Raw genomic sequence first — 23,225 nt, forward strand, 5'->3', positions numbered from 1 at the left:
ATGCATCAGAGGTGAGGTAGAAGGTTACAACCAGCATTTTTAAGCATACAAAAGTATCTACAGCCTTTTTTCCCCCCAAGCCAGTCTATTTTATCTGGCAAGAAATTGAGAAGAACAATCAAAGCTTTCAAATAACGATCATGGGATAAAGTTAATCAGATTGTAATGAAGAAGTTGACTAGCATTTAGAATACCATTTACAATTATGATTGTTTGAAAATTGTCAGGGGTTTTTGTATGCTAGTGAAAAATGTTCTTTTAATCTTAAATTTTAAAACTGATGAGATGATATCATTTAAAAAGTAAAATATATGTGAAAGATCGCAGCAGATCTACATTTATTCTATTAATTTGTGATCTACTGTTATAGCTTTAGAATATAAGAAAAAATAGATATAAACAGCATGAAAGTGTATATTAATAATTATTTTAAGACAATAATTGGTCATTTTTAAAGGAATAGAATTGTGATAATGAGGCCTCTTACTTTTTATAGGGTTAATTGTAAGCAATGATTAATTTCGCTATTTGTTACAAGGAAACATTTTTTCTATTTCATTTCATGGGAACAGGGAAGTTATACACCTCATCATGAATTACTGATACTGCTAAAGAAAATGTAGTTCTTTTAAATTTCTAGATAGAAAAAGAAACTTATATTATAATCTTGTTTCATTTATCATCAGTTTAAGATGCTCTTTCAAATAATGAAAACTTTCATCTGATAGTGAACAAAATTAAACCAAATAACTTTCCTTTTTTAGTTTGTTTTTTGTACATAATAGCAAATTAACGGCTTATATTTGAAAAGGACATCTAATATATTTCTAGATTATATTGTTACTCATAGAATACAAGTAATAATTCCTTTCTGAACAAAAACAAACTAATTGGAAAAAGCTGAGGCAGCTAAGTAAAAAAAATACAAAATGTTTACTAAGCAACAAAGTACATATTAAAATCTTGCAACACATTTGCAGATGATTTACTTGAGGAGTGAAAAGTAGAAACTTCTGGGATTCCCACTGACCGAAATACTGATTGAACATTGAAATAAAACTTCCTTGCATTTTCTTTGAATCCAACTGTTCTTTCTGGCCATCTTTCTCTCAAATCAAATATCCTGCTTCATTGTGTTTCACATTAAGCATAAAAGAATTAAAAATAACTGTAATAATGAAAGGAAACTGCATAGATTCCAAATATTAGGCTATATTAATTCAATTGCTTTAAACTGAAACATTTTAATGAATGTGAGAGTGCCTCTGAAGAAAATGCAGAATGTTTTCCATATTGGATTATTACATAAAAGGAAAAGATGGGAAATGCTAATATGGTTGAATCAAATAATAGCATCATGTAGAGAGCCACCTGTTCAGTGTTGAATTCCTTCTCAGAAAAAAGGATGGTTTTTTTAAAGGATTGTAATTTATAAATGTTTAATAGAGTATATACCATCCTCTGAAAGATGCAAAATTTCATTTTTAGAATACTGAACATAAATTCTTAATTGTAAAAAACTCAAAAGGGCTATGATGCAATTAACCTACAATATTTCTTTTAGGAATTGATTTACATTGAAGCATCAAAGAGAAAATAATAAACTTCTTTATTTATCTTACACCAGAAGTAGGAAATTCCTGGCCATCAGCCAGATGCACACCTCTTAAACATTCAGTCTTGACCTTCACTCTTTCTCCACATCAAACCGTCTGCTCTATATTATTTATTTTGCCTTTTGTACCTCTAATTTACAAGCAAATGAAAAGAATCGGGTTATAGTTAAAAAGAAAAAGTTGGAATGTGGTTAAATCTAAGCTGCTGAAACTTTAACTGGTTCTTTGTTTAAGATACTTTTGAGATAATTTATCCTATTTAGAACCTTCACTTAGAGATTATTATAGTTGTACTGAATGTTTTATATTTGTGTTTTATAAACAAATCAGTGTTTCTTTGGCAGCTGAATGGATTGGCGTACAGAGTAAATTGAAGTACTGGAGTACAGAACTTCAGGATGCTTTCAGAATGTGATACAAAACCTTTTCTTTGCTCATACAACACGTAATGGCCAGGAATAGAACATTTCCCCATGATGTCACCTCACAGTTCTGGGACCTAAAAACTTGAGTCTACAAATCATGTGTGTGGAGTTAATATAATATTTATAATTGTATTTATAGAGTCATCTTAGAAAAGTGGTTCTAAAATAGGCTGACATAATTACATTTACCTGATCTATGTAATTGCTTGTTTAACACATACTTCCAGATTATTGTCTAGATTTTAAAGCATTAGTATAGTGATGCTACATTAGTTTAATTGGGGCTCAATTTGAGATTATTTGGTACCTTCAGGGTCTTAGCAGGTGTTGGCCTTAATTGGAATGTTCTGGTAGTTTTAGCACTTAAAGCACTTCTTAGACATATCTGGGCCCTACTGTGAAAGAAATTAAAATCTCAAATTACGGTACATTTTGTAAGGAAATGCAATTTTAGAATTATTCTTATTTAGACATGGTGGGGAAAGCACTTTTTTGGAGGGGGGAAATAGTCTGAAAAGGGAGTAATTATCCTTAATCAGCTAATAAGCAACAATACTTTAAAAATATGTTTAAAATTATTTATCCCATCTAATTGTATAATTGGATATATTATTACATTTATATTATTATAAAAAAACTTTTTAAAACGCTATTAAATGGCAATAATAATCAAGGAATCTGGAACATAGAAAATATCCAGTGTTAGAAAATAAATAGTTTCAGGTTTAAAGAAATGCTAAGTACATTTCATATACCCTAAAAACCAACTTTGTGGGGTGTGTTCCACTCATTTTTAAACTGCTGAATATGTAGTAAATGTGCAGGAACACTACTACAAATACTTTGGACCTGTCCAGAAGTAGTTTCCTATTAGTTGGAGGAGAGGAAGGAGGAGGGGAATTGAGTTTCAGCACATTAATGAGTGTTACATTAAAGATGTTTGGAATTTATTAGTTTAGAAACTGGATATATAGAACCTGAATTGTTGCAATAAAGTTGATTTTATATTCTGAAAAGGATAGGTGTATGTCAGGCATGGTTGGGCAATAAGATTCTGTATTATCTAGCTTTAATTCATTGCTTGAAAATTAAATTGTAATAATTTGTATAATGCTATAATATTGATTCTGTAAAAATAAGGGAAAATCTCAAAATTTTAAATTTCGAATTTTGAATTTTATTATGCTATTGGTGGATTGATTGATTAATTGATTCATTCATTCAATCATTTTATCTTCTGTGATTTAAATGCCATTTTTCTTTTTTCTTAATTTTCCACACACACTGCATATCTTCTTACTTTGCATTGTTTCATTTTTTAGGCATACACTTTGTCAGTAAAATTTAAATTAAAATGGAAAATATTGTTCTTTTTTAATGCTTATGCTAAAATTATCTTGAAAAATAGCTCATATTCTCTTATTGCTGCCCAATTAATCTGCTGGTAATGTTGGAAAAAATATTATTCCTAATCTAAGAATTTGCTTGTCGGTTTGTACCAAAATGAACTGGTTTTGTTATACCTCTTAAATTTTGAGGGTCATTGCAGAATTTGTATTCATGGAGAGCTTACTTTCTCTTTCTATTCTCTTCCTGATGCCAGAGCATAGTTTTTTATGTATAATATTTAAAACAAATAAAACATTTTAAACAGTCAAGAAATAGAACATAATTGTTTCAAACAAGTTGTGTGATATATAAGAATACAATTTTATCAGAGAAGCAGATTACCATACAGCTGTAACCCACTTCACTCCCAGTTAAACCTGTCTACTATCTTATTTTCTTTTATAACTTTTAATAGGCTTAATCTGCCTATTGTGTATTTTTATGTTGTTAAGATGAAAGCTAGTTTTGTTATGTGTTGGGCAATGCTGCCATAGTCCTCCAGTGTTAATGCACTGCTTTCCTCCTTTTCATAGACTGATCAATCTAAACAAAGCCTTTCCATATATCACATTAAAGAATCCAGATGTTCTCTCCTCCTGAAAATTCATGGCATTTCAACTAAGAGCTGTCCCACATAGGACATGGTTTGGTTGCATAAACTGAGATAGATAGACTTAAAGGAATGGACTTGAATGAAGAAACAGAGCTTATATTAACAAGATTACCTATGCCATTTTCATTAAGTTATCACTGACATATCTGTGTTTATTTTTTAACTACAAAAGTGCAGAATTGTAAAAGCATAAGAATGTACTTGGTTGCTAATTTATTTAGTGAAGTTTCTAAGCCAGTCTTTAATTTATCCTGTCTGAATAGACAGATTTCATTTTAGATGAGATATTTCTATCTGTTCGCACTCTGATTTTCTATGCCAGTCATTTAAAACCAATGTCACTGAGAATAAATAACAGCCAATTACACTAAAACCAATGTTTCATTTTAGTAAGAACTCTTCAAGTTGTAATTAAAATCAGTGTTAATTTATCTAAACATATTGAAGACATTAAAACACAACCATTTATTTTAAGGACTGTCTCTTCCATTAGGCAAATGATGCTTTTGGTCATAAGTGGATGTTTATAGAGATTTTAATACATTTTAGCTCTTTTAAAAAGGCTATGTTGTTAAGTGATCAAAAAGGAGAAATTGCTGTTTTCCTTTCCTTGCTTTTTTCCTAAACAATAATAGTTTCAATTTTAAATATAATGCACTCTGCCTGACTACCTACAAGATATTCCTATTGCTTTTCATGAGAAAACAATTTAAATGTGCACAAGACTGCAGATTAAAATAAAGTTCACCAAAATAGTGCAGATTCTAACAATAATGACAGCACTTCATGGGGTAGCTTTTAAATAAGAATATTCAATGGGGACAGGAAATATTAAGTGGGGACAGGATATCTTTATCATAACATCATAATACAAATTGTATGATTTTCTACATGACATCAGATACCACAATATCGATAAAGAATGTGATTGTTAGCTATGACTCTTAAAGATGTTTAGGGGATTGAAGGTGGCTCTGGATATGGCATCATAGATGATAAATGTATTTTGAGAGCTGCAGAGACAACTTTCATTGGTAGCTCATTACCTATCAAGACAAAGTCAAGATACTTAAGCTTGTACGTAACACTTTATTAGACTATTATAATACAATACATGGGGTTGCCCTTGTAGAGTATTTGGACGCTTCAGCTGGTGCAGGATGCAGCGATACAGGCAGTCAATGCAATGGGTTACTTGGCACATGGGACACCATTACTTTCAATCCTCATTGGCTTCCATTGCTTTTGGGTGTTGGTAAACTTGCCCCAACCCTGCTAGCTTTTCACAAATCCCTGAAAGGGACTCAGACGTTTATGCCTGCGACTGTGCTGGAGTTCCTCTCTTGGACTTGTTGATGGTTGTTTTTATGTTGTTTGGGTCCTGTGTGTTTTTACTTTTATACTTTTTTAAGACTTTGTTTTTCTCCTCATCACTTGGGTAATGACTCCTACTATCTCCATCTTCTTCACTCTCTATATTTATAAACAACATATATATTATAAATATATAGTTATCATTTATTTATTTATTTATATTTTATGTTTTAGATCACCTGTCTCTCTCAAGGAGGGGCTTGGGGTGGTGTACAGTATAATCAGCATATACACTTTAGAATATTACAATTCATTTAGAATTAAACACTTTAAAATTGTGAGATTATAACATTTAAAAGAAATTTTAAAAAATCTGAGATGACCATTTAACATTGACTAATAAAGACAGAGGGAGGGCCAGCCAGCTCCAAAATTGCCTGATCCTTTGTGTCCCGTCCCATCCCGCTGCTACAGGGCAACTGTAGGGGATGGTCTGCCTTACCTTTGGGAAGAAGATGTTCCATAGTGTGGCAGTGAGAAAAAAAGCTGTCTTACTTAGACTCTGCCAGTTGACATTCTTCAACTGATAGGGTCTACAGCAGCGGCTCTCAACCTGTGGGTCACGACCCCTTTCACAGGGGTCACCTAAGACCATCGGAAAACACATATTTTCGATGGTCTTAGGAACCAGGACACCTGTGTGCCAGTGTTTGAAGCCAGGGGAGCAGAGGCGGCAGCAGGTGCTGCCTTGCAAAAGGGAGGGGCTACCTGACAGGATGGCACGACAGCCGGCTCCAGCCAATTGCAACACGAGAGGCACTGGCGCACAGATCGGATGGCTGCGCTTGACAAGGGAAGGGGGGAGATGGAGCGCCTGAGAGCTGGCAAGGCAGCGCCCTGAGAGGTGGCCGGGCCGAGCTTGGTCCCCCAGCAGCATTAGGAGGGGAGGGGACGCCGGGAAGAAGGATTTGAGAACTGAGCCGGGAAGGATGGTGATGATGTCCCTTCATTCCGCAGCCTCCTCCTCAGAGACTCGGAAGTTCACGCGGGCGCTCTGCAGCAGCTGGCTCCAGTTGTTCAGGTTTTCCCTTTTCTGTAAAAACCTCTGTCCATTCACAAGGAGACCACTGTTCCCTCTAAGGTGCGCGGCTGCGCGGCCGCGCACGTGGCAAGAAAACCCTGCGCAGCAGTTTTTATCTGCCGCACAGAGATTTCTTTAAAGCAAACATGGGGAAGTCCTTTGCAGGCGGCTACAACAGACTTGTGTTGAAGAGCACGGCTCTTCAAAGGGGGATTCCTTCCTGTGAGACCCCGTCCAGAAAATGCGGGGAGCAGCAGCGGAGCCCCGGGGCTGCTTCTGCTGCGACCGCTGGACTGTGGGGCTGGGAAGGGGGCAGGAAGAGCGGCGGTGGCCAGCGGTGGCAGGCTGGTTCGCCTCCTCCTCCAACAGCACTGCCGGATTTCCGCCCAATGCTGTGGGGGCGCCAGCGGGAGCTTTGGCGGCTTCACCTCAGCCGCAGCGCTGGGCAGCAATGTGTTGGTGCTGTTGGAGAGGAGGAGGAGGCGGCAGCAATAGCACCTGAGGACAGGACAAGAAGCAATGGAAACTTGTCAGAAGGAGACTCAAGCTGGAAATAAGGAGAAATTTGACAGTAAGAACAATTAAAATCAATGGAATCTTAATTCATTTGCTACAGGTTTTCAAAAGACTGGACGGCCATTTGTCTCAGATGATATAAAGACTCCTGCCTTGGACAAGGGGCTGGACTAGAAGACCTCCAGTATCCCTTCTGATTCTATGATTTTAAAAACCACAAGCTTTTTACAGCTCGCTTGCAACTTTACCAAATTTAATTCAGCCATTTCCTTTTGTTATTAAATGGGTATTGCTAGTTCAATGCACATGCGCTCCACTTTTAAGATGCTGAAAAAATCCCCATGACCTGCAACAAAATTCATTCTTCCACTCTTATCTTGCCCTAACTTCTGATAGGTTCCTGCAATATAGATCTATAAAATTTAGTGAAAATATTTCTATCTATTTTAATACAGACTCATAAAACAGATTGGGACAAATGACATTAGTGCTCTGGAATAATAGCAGGTTTACTCTATTTGGATTTTCAGATAAAAGGGTATCTTTTGTGCCAAGTTCTAACAATGTAGTTCTCTAATGTAACTATGAAACAGTCCAAATATATAATTCCCCTCAGGGAGGAATTCTGGGAGTTGAAGTCCACAAATCTTAAAGCTGTCATATTTGAAGACCCCTGGGGTTTTTTTCCCTAAAGGGTTAGGGGTGCAAGGGTCTTGTAACAACAGCTTTAAGACTTGCGTGCTTCAAATGCCAGACTTTCTGAGCCAACATTTTGGTTGCTAAGCAGGAGCGTTGTTAAGTGATACTGATATTATATAACACTTTTAATTAAGCGGGTACCTTGAATAAACATAACTTTGAGTTTCAAATAATACTGATTTCGTTGTTGTCTTAGGTGACATTGTGAAAAAAATTCAGGTGCTCAGGCATGAAAATATGCTGCTCAAACATTATACTTTTCTGCTCACACTGAAAAAAAATTAGAGGGAACATTGAAGGAGACCCGCCTTCATTTCCTTCCTGCAATATCTATGAATGAATGAGTGGTTGGAAAACTTGGGAGCGAGAGGATTCCAGGAGTTTAGGGGCGGAGGAGAAAAAAGGTAGCCATCACAAAACATCTTCAGCAGCCGCTGAATAAATAAAGCGCTACATCTTTTTAGTTTTAAGTTTTAAGCTTCCATGCTTAGAATAGAATGGAATGGAATAGGAAAATGGAATGAAATGGGAATGGGAATAAGAATTAAATAGGAATAGGATGGAATAGAATAGAGTAGAATAGAATAGAATGCAATAGAATACAATAGAATAGAATGAAATAGAAATAGAATGAAATAGAAATAGAAATGTTTATTGGTGAAGTGTGATAAGACACACAAAGAATTTGTTTCCAGTGCACCAATTAACAGTGTACATATAAACAGCAAGTAATAGGTCATAGGTCATAATAATAGTTACAATCATTAGTTACAAACAACAATTGATAAATCATAAAGAACCAGTAGGACAAGATGAAAAATAGGAGGGGATATCCAACCTAGTACTGTATTTCTCTTTGACCCTTTTTTTTTTGCTGTCTGTCTTCTCTGTTTTATTTTTATTTTGTTACCAACTGAAATGTTTCATGGACTTTTTGTAACAAGGGTAGAGGTTATATTATATTATGTTATGTTATATTATATTATATTATATATATTATTTTCAATAACAAACCATTTCACAATATATAATTGCATATTGTTTTTGTGATTAATCACTGCTTTAATTATGTTCAATTTGTAATAATGAAAATACATCCTGCATATCAGATATTTACATTACGATTCATAACAGTAGCAAAATTATAGTTATGAAGTAGCAACAAAAATAATTTTATGGTTGGGGGTCACAACAACATGAGGAACTGTATTAAAGGGTTGCGGCATTGGGAAGGTTGAGAACCACTGGTCTACAGCATACCTTCCCTGCGTGATCAAATGTGACAGGGTCCTGTGATGGGGTGAAGCTGATTCCATAAATAGCCTGGCCCTATGCTTTGCAGGGCTTTATAGAGCTATTATAATATATGTTATAGTATAGAGTTGTGAAAACTGTTTCATCATTTTTAAAAAGGGGGGGGGCTATGAATTGTGGTTGTGGATAAAATTGCTAAGAATACTTTGGACTGCAAATAGGACACGTAATACAAATGAAATAAAATCAGACTGATCAATGAAACACTGACAATGAAGCTAAAGCTTAAGTACTTTGAACATATAATAAAAAAGCAGGAATCATTTCCCACTTGCTTGGAAAAATCAAAGGCAATCAGAACGAGATTAAAAGAAGACAAGGGGGCTAGATGTAATCACTACACTGATGACACAAGCATGGGCTTAACACAAACATGAGATCAAAGAAACAGTTACTGACAGACTATCCTGGCTTAATACTGTTTGTCAAGTTCACAAACACTCAGAAGTGACTGAACAACAGTAAGATCAGATACGCAAAAGAGTTTACTCCAAATCCCTTGAGATCAGTTAGATTTATTCCCATGTAAGAGTGTTAGGATGAGTATCTGCATGAAATGTTGAACGTTGAACATAATAAGTTTTTGGAATAGCATATTATCACCAAGTGGATATCATTAGAAGCTTATGACAATAATACTAACTCTAAATAAAAATGAGACCAAAAACAAGGTAGCAGAATAAGAAAAAAAATACAATGCTAGTTTTTCCTAATAAAATATTTGCTAGAGAGTTACGTAATTTCTTTTTTTCCTTTTGATTGGTCCTCATGAATTTGAAATTACTAACAGCTGATGTAAACAGGAAGAATTTATTTTCCAAGAAATTTGAGATAATATTAATTATCTTTATAGAAAGAACAGCTATATCAATCAAGACTATATTTTTGAAGCCTTGTTCCAAACAGGTTAATTAGATAATTGTTTTCACAAGCCAGGGTATATGCTTTTTTTTATGTTGATTATTCTGTACATCGCCCAGAGCCCCTCCTTGAGGGAGAGGGGCAATCTAGAAATATGAAACATGCAGGCTCATCTAGTACAAATGATGCATAATCTAGACAATACTCCTTAAATGTATGCAAAATCAGGTCTAAATATCATTGTTCTGAAAGGAAGTTTTTTCCCCTCAGGTAGATTAGCTCATGAGTGCAATTGCAGAGCTAAAAATCTGACTAAGTGTCCTTATCTGAAGTTAAACTATATCTTTTTTCCTGGTAAATATTCATAATGATTTCAGCTTTAATTAATTCAAATCCTATCTATCATGATTGAGATTATCCAGCCAGCACTTTGAGGATATACTTATGTTTAAGACATTCTACTGGGAATGAATTTTAGACTGTTAGGGAATTGCATTCTGAATAAAACAGCACAATATCTTGTCCCTTTTATATATTGCTTCTCATTTAAAACTTCTCAATGGTGTTTTACAGTGGTATGATATAGTTATATACAGTATTTGTTACTGGGTACAGTATATACCTGTGTATAAACTGAAGCTCAAAATTTTTGTTTGTTTTTTTACAATTGGCTTCTCTGAGGGTGGTTGAGCAGGGCAATACATGCAGTATGTCTACGTTACTTTGCACACATGAGTTGTTTCCCCCCCCCACTCCTGATGAACTAGTCCATGTGTGTGTGTGTGAGAGAGAGAGAGAGAGGGAGAGACGGAGGGAGGGAGAGAGAGAGAATATGAATGAATGAATGAATGAATGAATGAACGAACAAACGAATGCATGAATGAATGAATGAATGAATGAATGAATGAATGAATGAATGAGAGAGATTGAGTAACAGCTCTAATTTTTAGACTGGTTCAAATGAAGTTACCTTCAACCATGTATGTGTAAAAATTTTCTGACTTGTGTTTATGAAAGGCTTGAGAATAATTCCAAAATGGTTCTGTTTGAAAGAACTAAGTGAGCTCCCTTAATCAGTGATAAATAAGAGAGGATCAGAAATGAAATAAAATCAGTCTTAATCTGTTTGCACAGATTAAGTTTTAGTCAGTTTTACCCGTATTTGCCCAAGTTCCTTTCCCCAGTTTCTCCCCAGCTAGCAGTTTAAAAGCATGCAAATGCAAGTAGTTTAATAGGTATCACTTCAATGGGAAGGTAACAGTGTTCCAGGCGCCTTTGGCATATAGCCATTCTGGCAACATGATCACGGAAAATGTCTTTGGACAACGCTGGCTCCCTCAGCCAAGAAATGGAGATGAGCACCATGCTCTGGACAGGAAACCTTTATCTTTGCCTTTACTCCTATTTACAACCTGCATTACCTTTCTAATCATGTTTTGGGTGTTATTTAAAAGATACTTTATTATCTGACTGTAAAAAGGGTTGTACAGGTGCTAATATCTCATGTTTAATCCTAACCCACTAAGATACACTTTTTCCTTCAAAAAAAAAGTGCTCAACTTCTGGCAGTTTCGCTGCTCAAAATATATCCATTTGCTTCTTCTCACCCTCCTTTTCCATATCCATACATTTTCTCCATTCGCAAAAGCATTTTTAACTGAAAAACAGCTGGAGAGGAAGAGTTAAGATCTTCCCCCCAATGGGGTCAACTACTACAAACGGAATCTTCTGCAGCAGCGTTTGGTAAGAAAGGAAGGAGTCAGAATAAAATATTTTGCACAATGCAAATAAATTATATTTCCCCTCAGTTAGGACAAGGCATTTAGAGAATATATTGTCTTTTTTCTAAATGAAGTAATATCCAGCAGTAATTGAAAATGGGAAGTTTATGAAAACTTGCAGAAAATCCAACAGAAAAACATAACAAAAATCACATTGATTTAAATTATGAGTATACAATTGTTTGCATAGCTTCTCTACATGTGTAAAACTTTTCAGATTAAATTAACATAGTAACTCATGGTTCTACTTAGTTTCTTGTTTCTTCATCTAATTATATCTCTATAAGGAATAAGTAAACTAAGCTTAAGACTTAAGTTTAGTTTAAACCAATTTAGCAAATGAAACTATTCATGTTATGTTCTGAAAACATAATTCTAATCTTTTTCTCTATTATATTTTTGAAAATGCTCCAATACCCCTTGTCATGGATTTAGTAGTAGATGCTTGTGGAAAGGAACCTACCCAAAAAAATATTCAGCATTGAGGGAAAGGATAAAGGGAGAAATGTTTTGTTCCTATGTAGAAAAAAAAATGTAGTATTAAGTGCCTCATTAGGTATAAAACTAATTTTAGGCAGATATATGGGTGCTAAAACATAATTTTACTTTTATACAAAAAATACATTTCTATTTTGTAAAATCACAATTGTATCCTGTGTTCCTGCAGAATGTGATAGTTGTATATGTACAGAGATGTAAATTGGCTGAATTATCTGAGAATAAGTCCTAATTACCTTAATGGGACTTACTTCTGGAAAAAAAGATATATAATTGTACTGTTAATGACTTTCTGTATTATTTGACCAAATCTAAAATTGACTCTAGTATACACCATAAGAGTTTGTCTGAAAACCCAACACTACAAGTCCCACGGTGATACTCAGTAAATTGTGTATAGGAAGAGTATTAGGTATGATCATGCACATTTGAAGCATTTAATATATGCTCTTTTCAGAAATATGGATGAACTCGTTAATGTGTAGAAGCCAGGACAGTAGACATCGCTGGCTTTATGACATGTGTTAATTGAACATCTGCAATGGCTAAAAATTAACTTTTAAATAGTTAACATGAATACATACTGTAGGCAACGTGTGCAAAGAGAAGAAAATTCTCTTTCTTCAATCTTAGAAATTTTATTTTGCTTCCCAGTTCGAAAGCTGCAAGAAGGCCTTTTCTAGACTAGAAAATCTGAAGATTCACTTAAGGAGCCACACTGGAGAAAAACCTTACCTTTGCCAGCATCAAGGCTGTCATAAAGCATTCAGTAATTCCAGCGACCGAGCCAAGCACCAGAGGACGCATCTGGACACTGTAAGGAAAGAATGTGATTTTAGATAATATTTTGCTATCCTGACTATGGTCTTGCAGACATATTATTTATTAAGTGCACATAAAATGGAGACTTACAATGGAACCCCTATAGAAGGGTGTTAGCTCATGTTATTCAGATTGTTTTGAAATTCAGTTCTTGTTATAAGAAAAGAGATCATTGTTCTAGGTCAAGGGTGTGAAACTTGATTTCATTGAGGGCCGCATCAGGGTTGTGTTTGACCAGGATGAGTGTGGCCAGCTCGACATCACTCCTGTCGGGGGCACCTGTGGTGGCCTGAACGTTCTGCCAGCAAAAACAGGGTCCTGAGTACCATTTTCGGCTGCCACTGCCTCCTGCAACCATCTGCTAGTGAAAATGGAGCTCGCATGCACCTCTCCTGAGCTCCATTTTCACTGGCAGAGGTTGCAGGAGGCCGTGGCAGCCAAAAATGGAGCTTAAGAGACTGTTTTCGCTGGAAGAAGCATTATGGGCCAGTCTTTCTCTGTTTCCAGGGTGGCCCCCGGGCCAGATCTAAGTACCCCATGGGCTGGATCCAGCCCTCGGGCCTTGAGTTTGACACTTCTGTGATAAGCCTTTCCTTTTATAAGTCTAAGAGGCTCAGGCTACCTGTTGTATACAGAATTTGTATACTGTAAGATGCAGATTAGTTTTTAAGTGGTATAGGGCAATGCTCTCCAGTTCTCTCACCCATTTCCTTTCACAAATCCATCAGCCTACAAAACAAGCTTCCCATATATTATGTTAAAGTAGCATTTCTCAACCTTTTCCCCCTCTTAAGGAACCCTTTAAATAATTTTCAGGTCATAGGAAATCCCTGCATAAAAACATTGCATTCGCAGTGCATGATACATTAAAGATAAAAAAGTTTTTTTCACAACCTCTTGCAGAACCCATCACAATTTCTCACAAATGTCTTCAGTACATGGAAGCCCAGGTGAAAAAGAGTGCATTGGGGCATTCAGATACTCACTCCTAAAAAATTCATAGCTACTTCAAAGCCCTGCATAGGGCATGATTTGATTGCCTAAAGAGATATGCAGAAAACCTAGGAGGAGTAGATCTGAATTAAAAATAAAAGAGGCTACAGTATACTGTATAGCTAATAAATAGATAAATAGATAAATAGATAGATAGATAAATAGATAAATAGATAAATAGATAAATAGATAAATAGATAAATAGATAAATAGATAAATAGATAAATAGATAAATAGATAAATAGATAAATAGATAAATAGATAAATAGATAAATAGATAAATAGATAAATAGATAAATAGATAAATAAATAAATATGATATAGTGCTTCCTCTCGTACTTACCATAACAAAAGTAGTGCAGACCATGGGTTCTGATACAGAAGATGAAGTATGCTCTTATGTTTTAGGGGAAAGACTAAACTCTACATCAGTGGTTCTAAACCGTCCCAATGCTGCGACTCTTTAATACAGTTCCTCAGGTTGTGGTGACCCCCCAACCATAAAATTGGTGTCTCGGTTCCTAAGACCATCGAAAATATATATTTTCCAATGGTCTTAGGCGACCCCTGTGAAAGGGTCGTTCGACCCCCCAAAGGGGTCCCGACCCACAGGTTGAGAACCACTGCTCTACATAATAATAGAAGTGCTTGAAAGCTTAGGACTCAATCTGATATTCCAATATTTTTCTGGTAAATATGAATTACCGTATTTTTTGGAGTATGAGACGCACCTTTTTTCCTCTAAAAAGAGGCTGAAAATCCGGGTGCATCTTATACACCAAATACACATTTTTTGCCTCCTGAAGCTCCACCCCTTCACCAAAATGGCCGTGCATAGCCTTATGGAGGCTTTCAGATTCCATAAGGCTATGGAGCTGGGGGCTGGGGAGGGCAGAAATGAGCACAAAATGTGCCACTTCCCCCCCCCCAGCCTTCAACAGCACTCTATAAGCCTCCATAAAGCTATGCATGCATTTTTTGACAAAAAAAGGCCCATTTTCGCAAAAAACGGGCCATTGTTTGTTCTTTTTTTGCCTCCCCACCCGGAGCACTCTGCAAGCCCCCCTCCAGGCTACTCATGCCTTTTATTTGAAAAAAACGGGCCCGTTTTCACAAAAAAACAAGCCATTTTGGGGAGGTTTGCAGAGTGCAAAACCTTTTTTTTCCTTTCAGAAAGCTGTTTAGTTAGAATGGTTGATGAGTTTTAGGTGCTACAGGTTGTCAGCGATTTCCTTCTCCAGCACATGGATAAATACACCTGGAAACATCTATCTACCTACTTACTCTCTCTCTCTCCCTACCTGCCTACTGAATTTCTCTCTCTCTCTCCCTCCCTCCCTCCCTCTATCTACTTATGTACCTACTTACCTACTCTATCTCCCCCTACCTATCTACTGTATTTCTCTCTCTTTCTATTTCTCTCTCTCTCTTTCTATCCCTTTATCTACCTACCAACCTACCTACTCTCTCTCTCTCTCCCTACCTATCTACTGTATTTCTCTCTATTTCTCTCTCTATATCCCTCTACCTACCTACCTACCTATCTACACTCTCTCTACCTACCTACCTACCTACTGTATCTCTTTCTCTTTCTTTCTTTCTCTTTCTCTCTCTCTCCCTTTATCTACCTACCTACCTAACTACTATATTTCTCTCTCTTTCTCTCCCTCTCTATCCCTCTATCTACCTACCTACTTTTTTTAAAAAATTGCCTCTTCAAAACCAGGGTGCGTCTTATACTCCGAAAAATACGATATATAACTTAATATAATTCAGCATCCTTCTTTCTGTCAAACCTGCACAGACTCGAATAAACTGAATGAGGTGTACTAATATTTTATATTTCTGTTTTAAAGATTCATTTCTCTCTTTCCATCAGAGTAACACGGAAAATTGATTCTATATAAATGAACAATAAAAACAAAAATAGCTACCTGTGGGTAATTTAAACCATTACATAAATATAAATTATAGCAAGGTTTAATTGGAACACTAAAAACAGGCCTTACAAAAGAGAATGGACAAGAAAGAAGTTGCAAAAAATAAGAGGCTTGTTTAAAAATAAAAATATTAAAATGCTGACAGAATTTAAATAATCGGGAAGATTATTCAACTCACTTCTTTGAGGTTGTTCTATATAACAAGGCATTCCCAGATAACATGAGTTTATGCTATATTACCAGTTATGCCCTAGAAACCAGTAGTATATGGAAAATATGTATGTTGTTCATGAAACAATTGAAGCACCCTTCTGAACCCAACATCTTGAAATATCCTGTAGATAGCTTGATCCTGTCGTAAGGATACTCCTGATGGCATTTTAACCTAAATGTCCCTGCACAGAAGATACTTTTGTTGAGATTATTCCTGAAGCAAAATGTAAATCGTCCTGAACAAAGGAGGGGCTTCCTTTAAGCATACACATTTATTTGTTTGTTTGTATCCTACCTTTATTTTTATTTTTACAAACAACCCAAAGTGCTGAACATATCCAATACTTCTTTTTGCATCTTGGAGCGAAGGGAAAAGGACGCGACGAGCGGGTATGTAAAACAGCAACCTTTATTAAAAGCAGAGTGACTACGATTCAGCGTGGCGTGGTTCGCGCCAAACATTTATACATCCGGGTTTGAACGAGGAGCCAATGGGCCGTCGAGTAGCTCGACCAATCGGGGCGAGGATTGAACCGGCTCCGCCCGGGAACCAATCAGAAGGGAGTCCTTTATTCCCGCGCTTGTATTTCCCGCGCTAGTATTCAACACTCCTCCCCCCCAAACATAGTCTTGTAAGTAGGTGGGACGGTGGCGTTCTCGTCCCGACCTTCGTGGCTCCCCGGCGGTTGTCGTCGGGGGGGGAACCGCCGGCAGAGGTGCGTCCGTGGCGGGGCGGTGAATCTGCGACGCGGCCCCGTGAGATGGCGCTGGCCCCGGGCCCCGTGCCCGATGTCCATCTGTCCGGGGTGGCGTCTCCGTGGCAACAGGAGTGTCCGACAGTGGCCCCGTGCAGTCTGGTTGGGGTGTAGGTTCAGAGTCTCGAAAAGGGCTCCGAGGAAGGGAGTAGCCGGGTGAGGCGCGTCTGTCCGAAAAGTTCGTATCGGCTTGTCCCCCGTTCCCCGGGTAGAGGCGGTCCGTTGAGGGGGGGGTCGTCGGGGGTGGCTCATGCTGAGAGAGACTCGGGCCGTCTGTTTCCGCGGGGAGGCGTCGCCTTAACTGGTCCACGTGGCGCCTCCATTGTGTTCCGTCGGCCAGGCCGACCCTGAAGGAACAGGGGCCAGTCAGGGCTGTGATGGTTGCGGGAACCCACCGTGGATCCCCAGAAAAGGAGCGGGCCCATACAGGATCCCCTAACTTAAACGCGTGGGAAGGGAGGGCCCCCAGGTTGCTCGGCAGATCCCCTGCGTAAAGTGGATGGAGCCTGTCTAGGGGGGTTCGCAATCTCCTACCCATCAAGAGCTCCGCGGGACTTTTATTAGTCGTTGGGCAGGGTATGGAGTGTTGGCTCAAGAGGTAAGCCGCCACTCTTTCTTGCCAGTCGCCCTGGTCCATGCGGCCCAAAGCTTCTTTGGCTGAGCGAACTGCGCGCTCCGCCCGGCCGTTACTAGCTGGGTGATAAGGGGCTGTGGCTGCGTGTCTGATTCCTTGTTCGACCAGGAATTCTTGGAACGTGGTGGAGGTAAACTGGGGCCCATTATCTGAGACTATCACATCCGGTAACCCATGGGTGGCGAACATCTTACGAAGGGCCCTCACTGTACTCTCTGCTGTGGTGGAGGTCATGATTACCAGCTCCACCCACTTGGAGTAAGCATCGACTACTATCATAAAATTTCGGCCGTGGAAGGGGCCGGCAAAGTCAATGTGTAAACGGGACCATGGGCCTCTAGGGATTTCCCACTCACGAGGGGCGGCTGTGGGGGGATTCGGCCTAGAGTTTTGGCAGATCCTGCATCGGCCTACGTAGTCTGCAATTTCCGAATCTAGCAATGGCCACCACACATAGCTACGGGCTAAGGCTTTCATTCGCGCTATGCCAGGGTGGTTTTTGTGAAGTGCGGGCAGGATTCGTGCCCGCAAGGCTGTGGGGATCACTACCCTATCCCCCCAGACAAGACAACCCCCGTGAAGGGCGAGTTCGGCTTGTCGTGCTTTAAATGGTCGAAATCCTTCCGCTACCTTTTCCGTGGGCCACCCCCTCAAAACCCATGAAGCTACTTGGGATAGGACGGGGTCAGCCTTTGTGCAAGCTGCGACGTCCGCGGCAGAGACGGGGAGGTCGGATTCGGCGATGGACAAGATAGAGAGAGCGGGCACGTGGGCTGTGTCCGTCTCTGGCAAAGGGCAACGGCTCAGGGCGTCTGCGTGCCCTAGCTGCTTACCCGGACGGTATAACAGCGTATACGAATACGCCGTTAGGAACTCCGTCCAGCGTGTCATGCGGGGAGACAAGATGGAGGGGGTTGGCTTGTCGCCTGCCAGTAGCCCCAGGAGCGGCTTGTGATCCGTGATAAGGGTGAAATTCCTACCATAGAGGTAGTCATGGAAACGCTTAATGCCGGACACTGCAGCCAGGGCTTCTTTATCAATTTGGCTGTAGTTCCGCTCCGTAGAGGAGAGTGTCCGGGAATAGAAAGCTATGGGGGCCTCTGAGCCGTTCGGGAGGACATGGCTCAGGACCGCCCCTATGCCATAGGGAGAGGCGTCGCAAGTCAGAACTAGGGGCATCCTATCGCTATATTGGATTAGGACTGCCGACGAGATCAAAATGTCTTTTATAGCCGCGAACGCGTGCGCTTCACAGCTACCCCATTTCCAGGCCGCTGACCGGTCAAGCAGTCGGTGTAGCGGCTCGGCTAGCGACGCCTTATGGGGTATAAAGGGGGCGTAGAAGTTTAAAAGCCCCAGGAACGCCTGCAATTCCGCCCTAGAGGTGGGTGTAGGTGCGTTTTTGATGGCGGCAATTTTGGAAGGAGTGGGGTGGATGCCTTGGGCATCAATGAGGAACCCTAAGAATTCTACTTTGGGAACAGCAATTTCGCATTTGCTGCGCTTTAATTTCAGTCCAGCCTCCCTAAAACGTGTGAGAACCTCCCGCAGTATTTTTAAGAGTTCCAAGTGGTTGGGGGCTGCGACCAGGACGTCGTCGAAGTAGGGAACGACGCCTGGGAGCCCGTGGAGCAAACGCTCCATGAGGCTCTGAAAAATCCCCGGGGCAACCGAAACGCCGAATTGGAGGCGGCGGCAACGGAAAGCCCCGCGGTGGGTGACGATGGTCTGGGCTGTAGCCGCATCGTCGTCTACGGGAAGCTGCTGGTAGGCCTGTGCCATATCTAGCTTTGCGAAAATGCGGCCTTGCCCTAAGGAGTGGAGTAGGTGTTGCACTACGGGGACCGGATATGGGTTAGCCTGCAGGGCCAAATTAATGGTCGACTTATAGTCGGCACATATTCTCACCGATCCGTCGGGTTTAACCGGGATGACTATGGGGGTTTCCCAACGGGCGTGATCTACGGGCTCGATTACCCCTTGCTCTATAAGCTTATCAAGCTCAGCGTCTACCTTTGCTCTCAATGCGAAGGGAACCCTGCGTGCCTTCAGCCTAATAGGAGCGACCTGGGGGTCGAGGCAGAGAGAAATGGGGGTGCCCTTATAACAGCCCAATTTCCCATCGAACACATCTGCGAACTCACCTAGAACGCTATCTACGGTGAGGGGGACTACCCTATGCACCCCCTCTATGGTGAGGCCCAAGGCGGGAAACCAATCCAACCCAAGGAGAGCGGGCAGATCGTTCCTGACGATTAGGACTGGGAGTTTCCCCTTAAAGTCTCCGTATTCCACCCGGATGTGGAATATTCCTGCCGTGGGAATCCCATTTCCCTGGTAGTCTAGGAGGGAGACCCCGACGGGGCGCAATTTGCTCTGGGAAACCCCGGGACAGAGGCGTGAAAACAGGGCCCAAGATAGGAGAGAACGGGAAGACCCGGAGTCCACCTCCATTCGGCAGAGCTGACCTTCGAGTCGGACGGCGGTGCTGATTTTGCGGTCGCCGGCGGGAACGTGGGAAGCCTGGTAGACCACGCAGTCGGCGCTGGAGGGCTGGTAGGTTGAATGGCAGTCCTCGGCTCGCCTCGCTGGACGTGGCGGTTGGCGGCGTTGCGGTGCCTGGCGCTGGTCGCTGGGCTGCATGAACGATGGAGCTGGCACGAGAGCCCGGCAGACCCTAGCGAGGTGTCCTTCCCCTCGGCAGCGGCGGCAGACGGCGGAACGGAACGGGCAGGATGCGCGGCTGTGGCGGCCGCCGCATCCGCGGCAAGGTGCGTTTGAGGCTGGCTGAGCGGGCGTCGGTGGTTGCTGGTGTGGTTTCCGCTTCGGCTGCGTCCTCATTTGTCCGACGATTTCCTCCTCCTCGTCTTCAACAGGCGAGAGGTCGTCGACGAGGTTCGTCTGGGTGGAAGGCCCCGCAACGGTTTGCGCAGAGGTTTTTAGCTGGAGGCGTTCGATGTCGGCCGTGGATTGTTCGGAGAGCTCCGCTGCTCGTGCGGTCTCCACGGCTTGCACCAGGGTGATTTTGTGGTTCCGGAGCATGCGGCTGCGCAAATGCACGTCGCGGACCCCGCATACAAACTGCTCCACGAGGTTCTCCTCCAGGTCTGCAAAATCGCACTGGGCGGCCACTGTGCGCAAAACCTCTAGAAACTGACTGATGGATTCGTTGGGCTTCTGCACTCGGCGGCGGAAGGTGAAGCGGCGTGCGATCAGAGAGGGTGAGGGAGCGTAGTGGTTCCTCAGCCTGGACATCAGCTCGTCCCACCCAAGTTTGTAGGCTGGCCTCGGGGCGGCCAGGGCTCTCGCAGAGGCGAACATGGAAGGCTCACAGCAGGACAAGAAGAAGCTGCATTTCTCCTCGTCGGTCTGTGCCTGGTTCCTCGATGCGATTAAATAGCACTCGAAACGCTCCATAAAGCCGTCCCATGATTCTCCGGCGGATCCGAATGGCGCGAAAGGAGGAAGCGCTGATGCCATCGTGGTGTGGAGCCGGAGAGGGGGGAGGAAGAGGGCGGAGAAAAATTTTGCGTTCGCTGCCGGAGTTCTCAACCTGAGGATAGCGTTCGTGCTGGTTCAGACGCGATGGCAGCTAGCTCGTTCTTCTCCATGGTCGCGGGAATCGGCATCCCACCCTCGTCGCCAGTTTTGCATCTTGGAGCGAAGGGAAAAGGACGCGACGAGCGGGTATGTAAAACAGCAACCTTTATTAAAAGCAGAGTGACTACGATTCAGCGTGGCGTGGTTCGCGCCAAACATTTATACATCCGGGTTTGAACGAGGAGCCAATGGGCCGTCGAGTAGCTCGACCAATCGGGGCGAGGATTGAACCGGCTCCGCCCGGGAACCAATCAGAAGGGAGTCCTTTATTCCCGCGCTTGTATTTCCCGCGCTAGTATTCAACACTTCTTTCCCAATTTTTCTCACAATAACTCCATGAAATAATTTGGGTTGAGAGATAGAGACTGGGCCAAAGACATCCAGCTGGCTTTCATGACTAAGGTGGGACTTGAACTCATAGTTTTCCATTTTCTAAGCTGGCACTTTAAAAGACCAAATTGGCTCAAATGATGTCTGGAGACCCCCTTCCCCCCAGAGCAACTGGAGAGAACCTTTATTAGGTTATGACACATCAACACTTCAAGCAGAAAGATTGGAGGGTTGTTTTAAGGACTTTACAAAGTAGTTCTTAGAATGATTTCATGCAACTCTCATATATACTCAAAATATTTGGAAATTTCTATAATGCAAGAGTAATAGGGAAACAATGACAGATGCATATGTATGTTAGATTTTGAAATCCTCAAAATTATTTCAGAGGCAGAGAATCCTTATAGCATAGCCCCCCTTTTGGTTAAATCTTATTACTTGAAGTGTATATTTCATGCCAAGACTTATCTGAGTAAGTTGCTTCATGCTTTATCTATTACATATACAACTGGGAGCTCACTTGCATTAGTATTGACATTTTCATTTTGGGAATCATAACATTAGCTATCTGAATGGACTAAATTAGAGCTGTGATTTTGCTAGTGCTGCTTTTTGCAAAAGCCATACAAATAGATCTTTGTGAAAGTAATACTAGAAAGGCTTCAATAAAAAAGAAAAGGTTGAAGATATGTTTAGCTGGACTAGGATTTAGGCCTTTTTTTAGGCTTTAGCTGGGCTTTTGATTTTCCTTTCAGGAAAATAGATATGTCATCAATTGCAATTACAAGAAGAACATGTATTCTATAAATTATGTTATGAGGCATGTATGTCCTATTTAGTCCTAAAAATCAGCAGGAAGTGTCTGATCCACAAGGGAGGGGGGGGGACCTGAACAACAGTGTAAACCAAGGATACTTGGAATGTTACCCATGAAGATAATTGGGATGATAGAAACAATTCTTAGAAATTAAACCTTAAAATGGAGTGTATTCTTAAAAACAAAGAAAAAAATAAGAAATATTGACTTTTACATTATTTTCTCCTAGGGATTATTTATAGCCATCATGTTTTAATTAGTGCATGGATATTTCAAAAAAAGTTTTTTATACTTTCTGAAAAATTGTTATATGTCTTTTAATATATTTAAGCTTCTTTTTCTTTTTCTTCTGCCATATCCCAGACTAATCTTTCCCCTTCATTCTCTCTTTCTGAAGCAGGTTTCCTCTGTATCTCTATGTCTGGGACTTTACTACAACTTCTTTACCTGACCTTCTAAAGAAATATATTTTCTGACTAAACTAAAGTTTTATATAAGGGATGCATAATTGTAAGTACAAGTAGAGATGAGAGAGAATTTATTTGATCAATATGTAAAATGCATGTCCAGATCATAAAAGCTAACATGATGAATGCCACGGTACAATTGAAACTCCGCCTGGCTTTTATATTCATTACACACGACTCCCATAAAACAGGTTAAATTTCAGTCGCACTGTTGGCGGTTGCCAATGAGACAATCATTCTGACAACCACTTTTTGACCGGACCTAAAGATCCTGCTGAATGTAAAATAAGTCCTTTCTGCCTCTGCCTTTTTACACCGATGGCATATTTATTCCACTGATACATGAATCCTGTAGATATTTCCTTACTCAACCATACTGAACTTTGTTTTTTACAAATGCTACCTAATAGTCTGACTCAAAATTTTTACTCATGCATTTATTTCCCCAACATGCAAGCATGATGATTCCATTAAGAAACCAAGTCTCAGAAGTTGAGCACTTTCAATAGTCTCATATTCTGTAGGCCTCCTGGAAATCTTCAGGAAC

At 40.6% G+C, this 23,225-nt stretch overlaps 1 protein-coding gene across 5 annotated transcripts in view; it reads left to right on the forward strand.

Annotated features, from left to right (window-relative positions):
- GLIS3 (GLIS family zinc finger 3) overlaps positions 1–23,225 on the forward strand; it is a 149,438-nt gene that overhangs the window by 85,856 nt on the left and 40,357 nt on the right. For all 5 annotated transcript variants that reach the window (XM_032213229.1, XM_032213228.1, XM_032213225.1 and 2 more), the window contains one exon: positions 12,762–12,923. In XM_032213229.1, coding sequence (XP_032069120.1) covers positions 12,762–12,923 — 162 coding nt within the window. The remainder of the gene's footprint in view (positions 1–12,761; positions 12,924–23,225) is intronic.

The sequence above is a fragment of the Thamnophis elegans genome, chromosome 3 (genome assembly GCF_009769535.1).
Source record: "Thamnophis elegans isolate rThaEle1 chromosome 3, rThaEle1.pri, whole genome shotgun sequence".
NCBI classification, from domain to species: domain Eukaryota; kingdom Metazoa; phylum Chordata; class Lepidosauria; order Squamata; family Colubridae; genus Thamnophis; species Thamnophis elegans.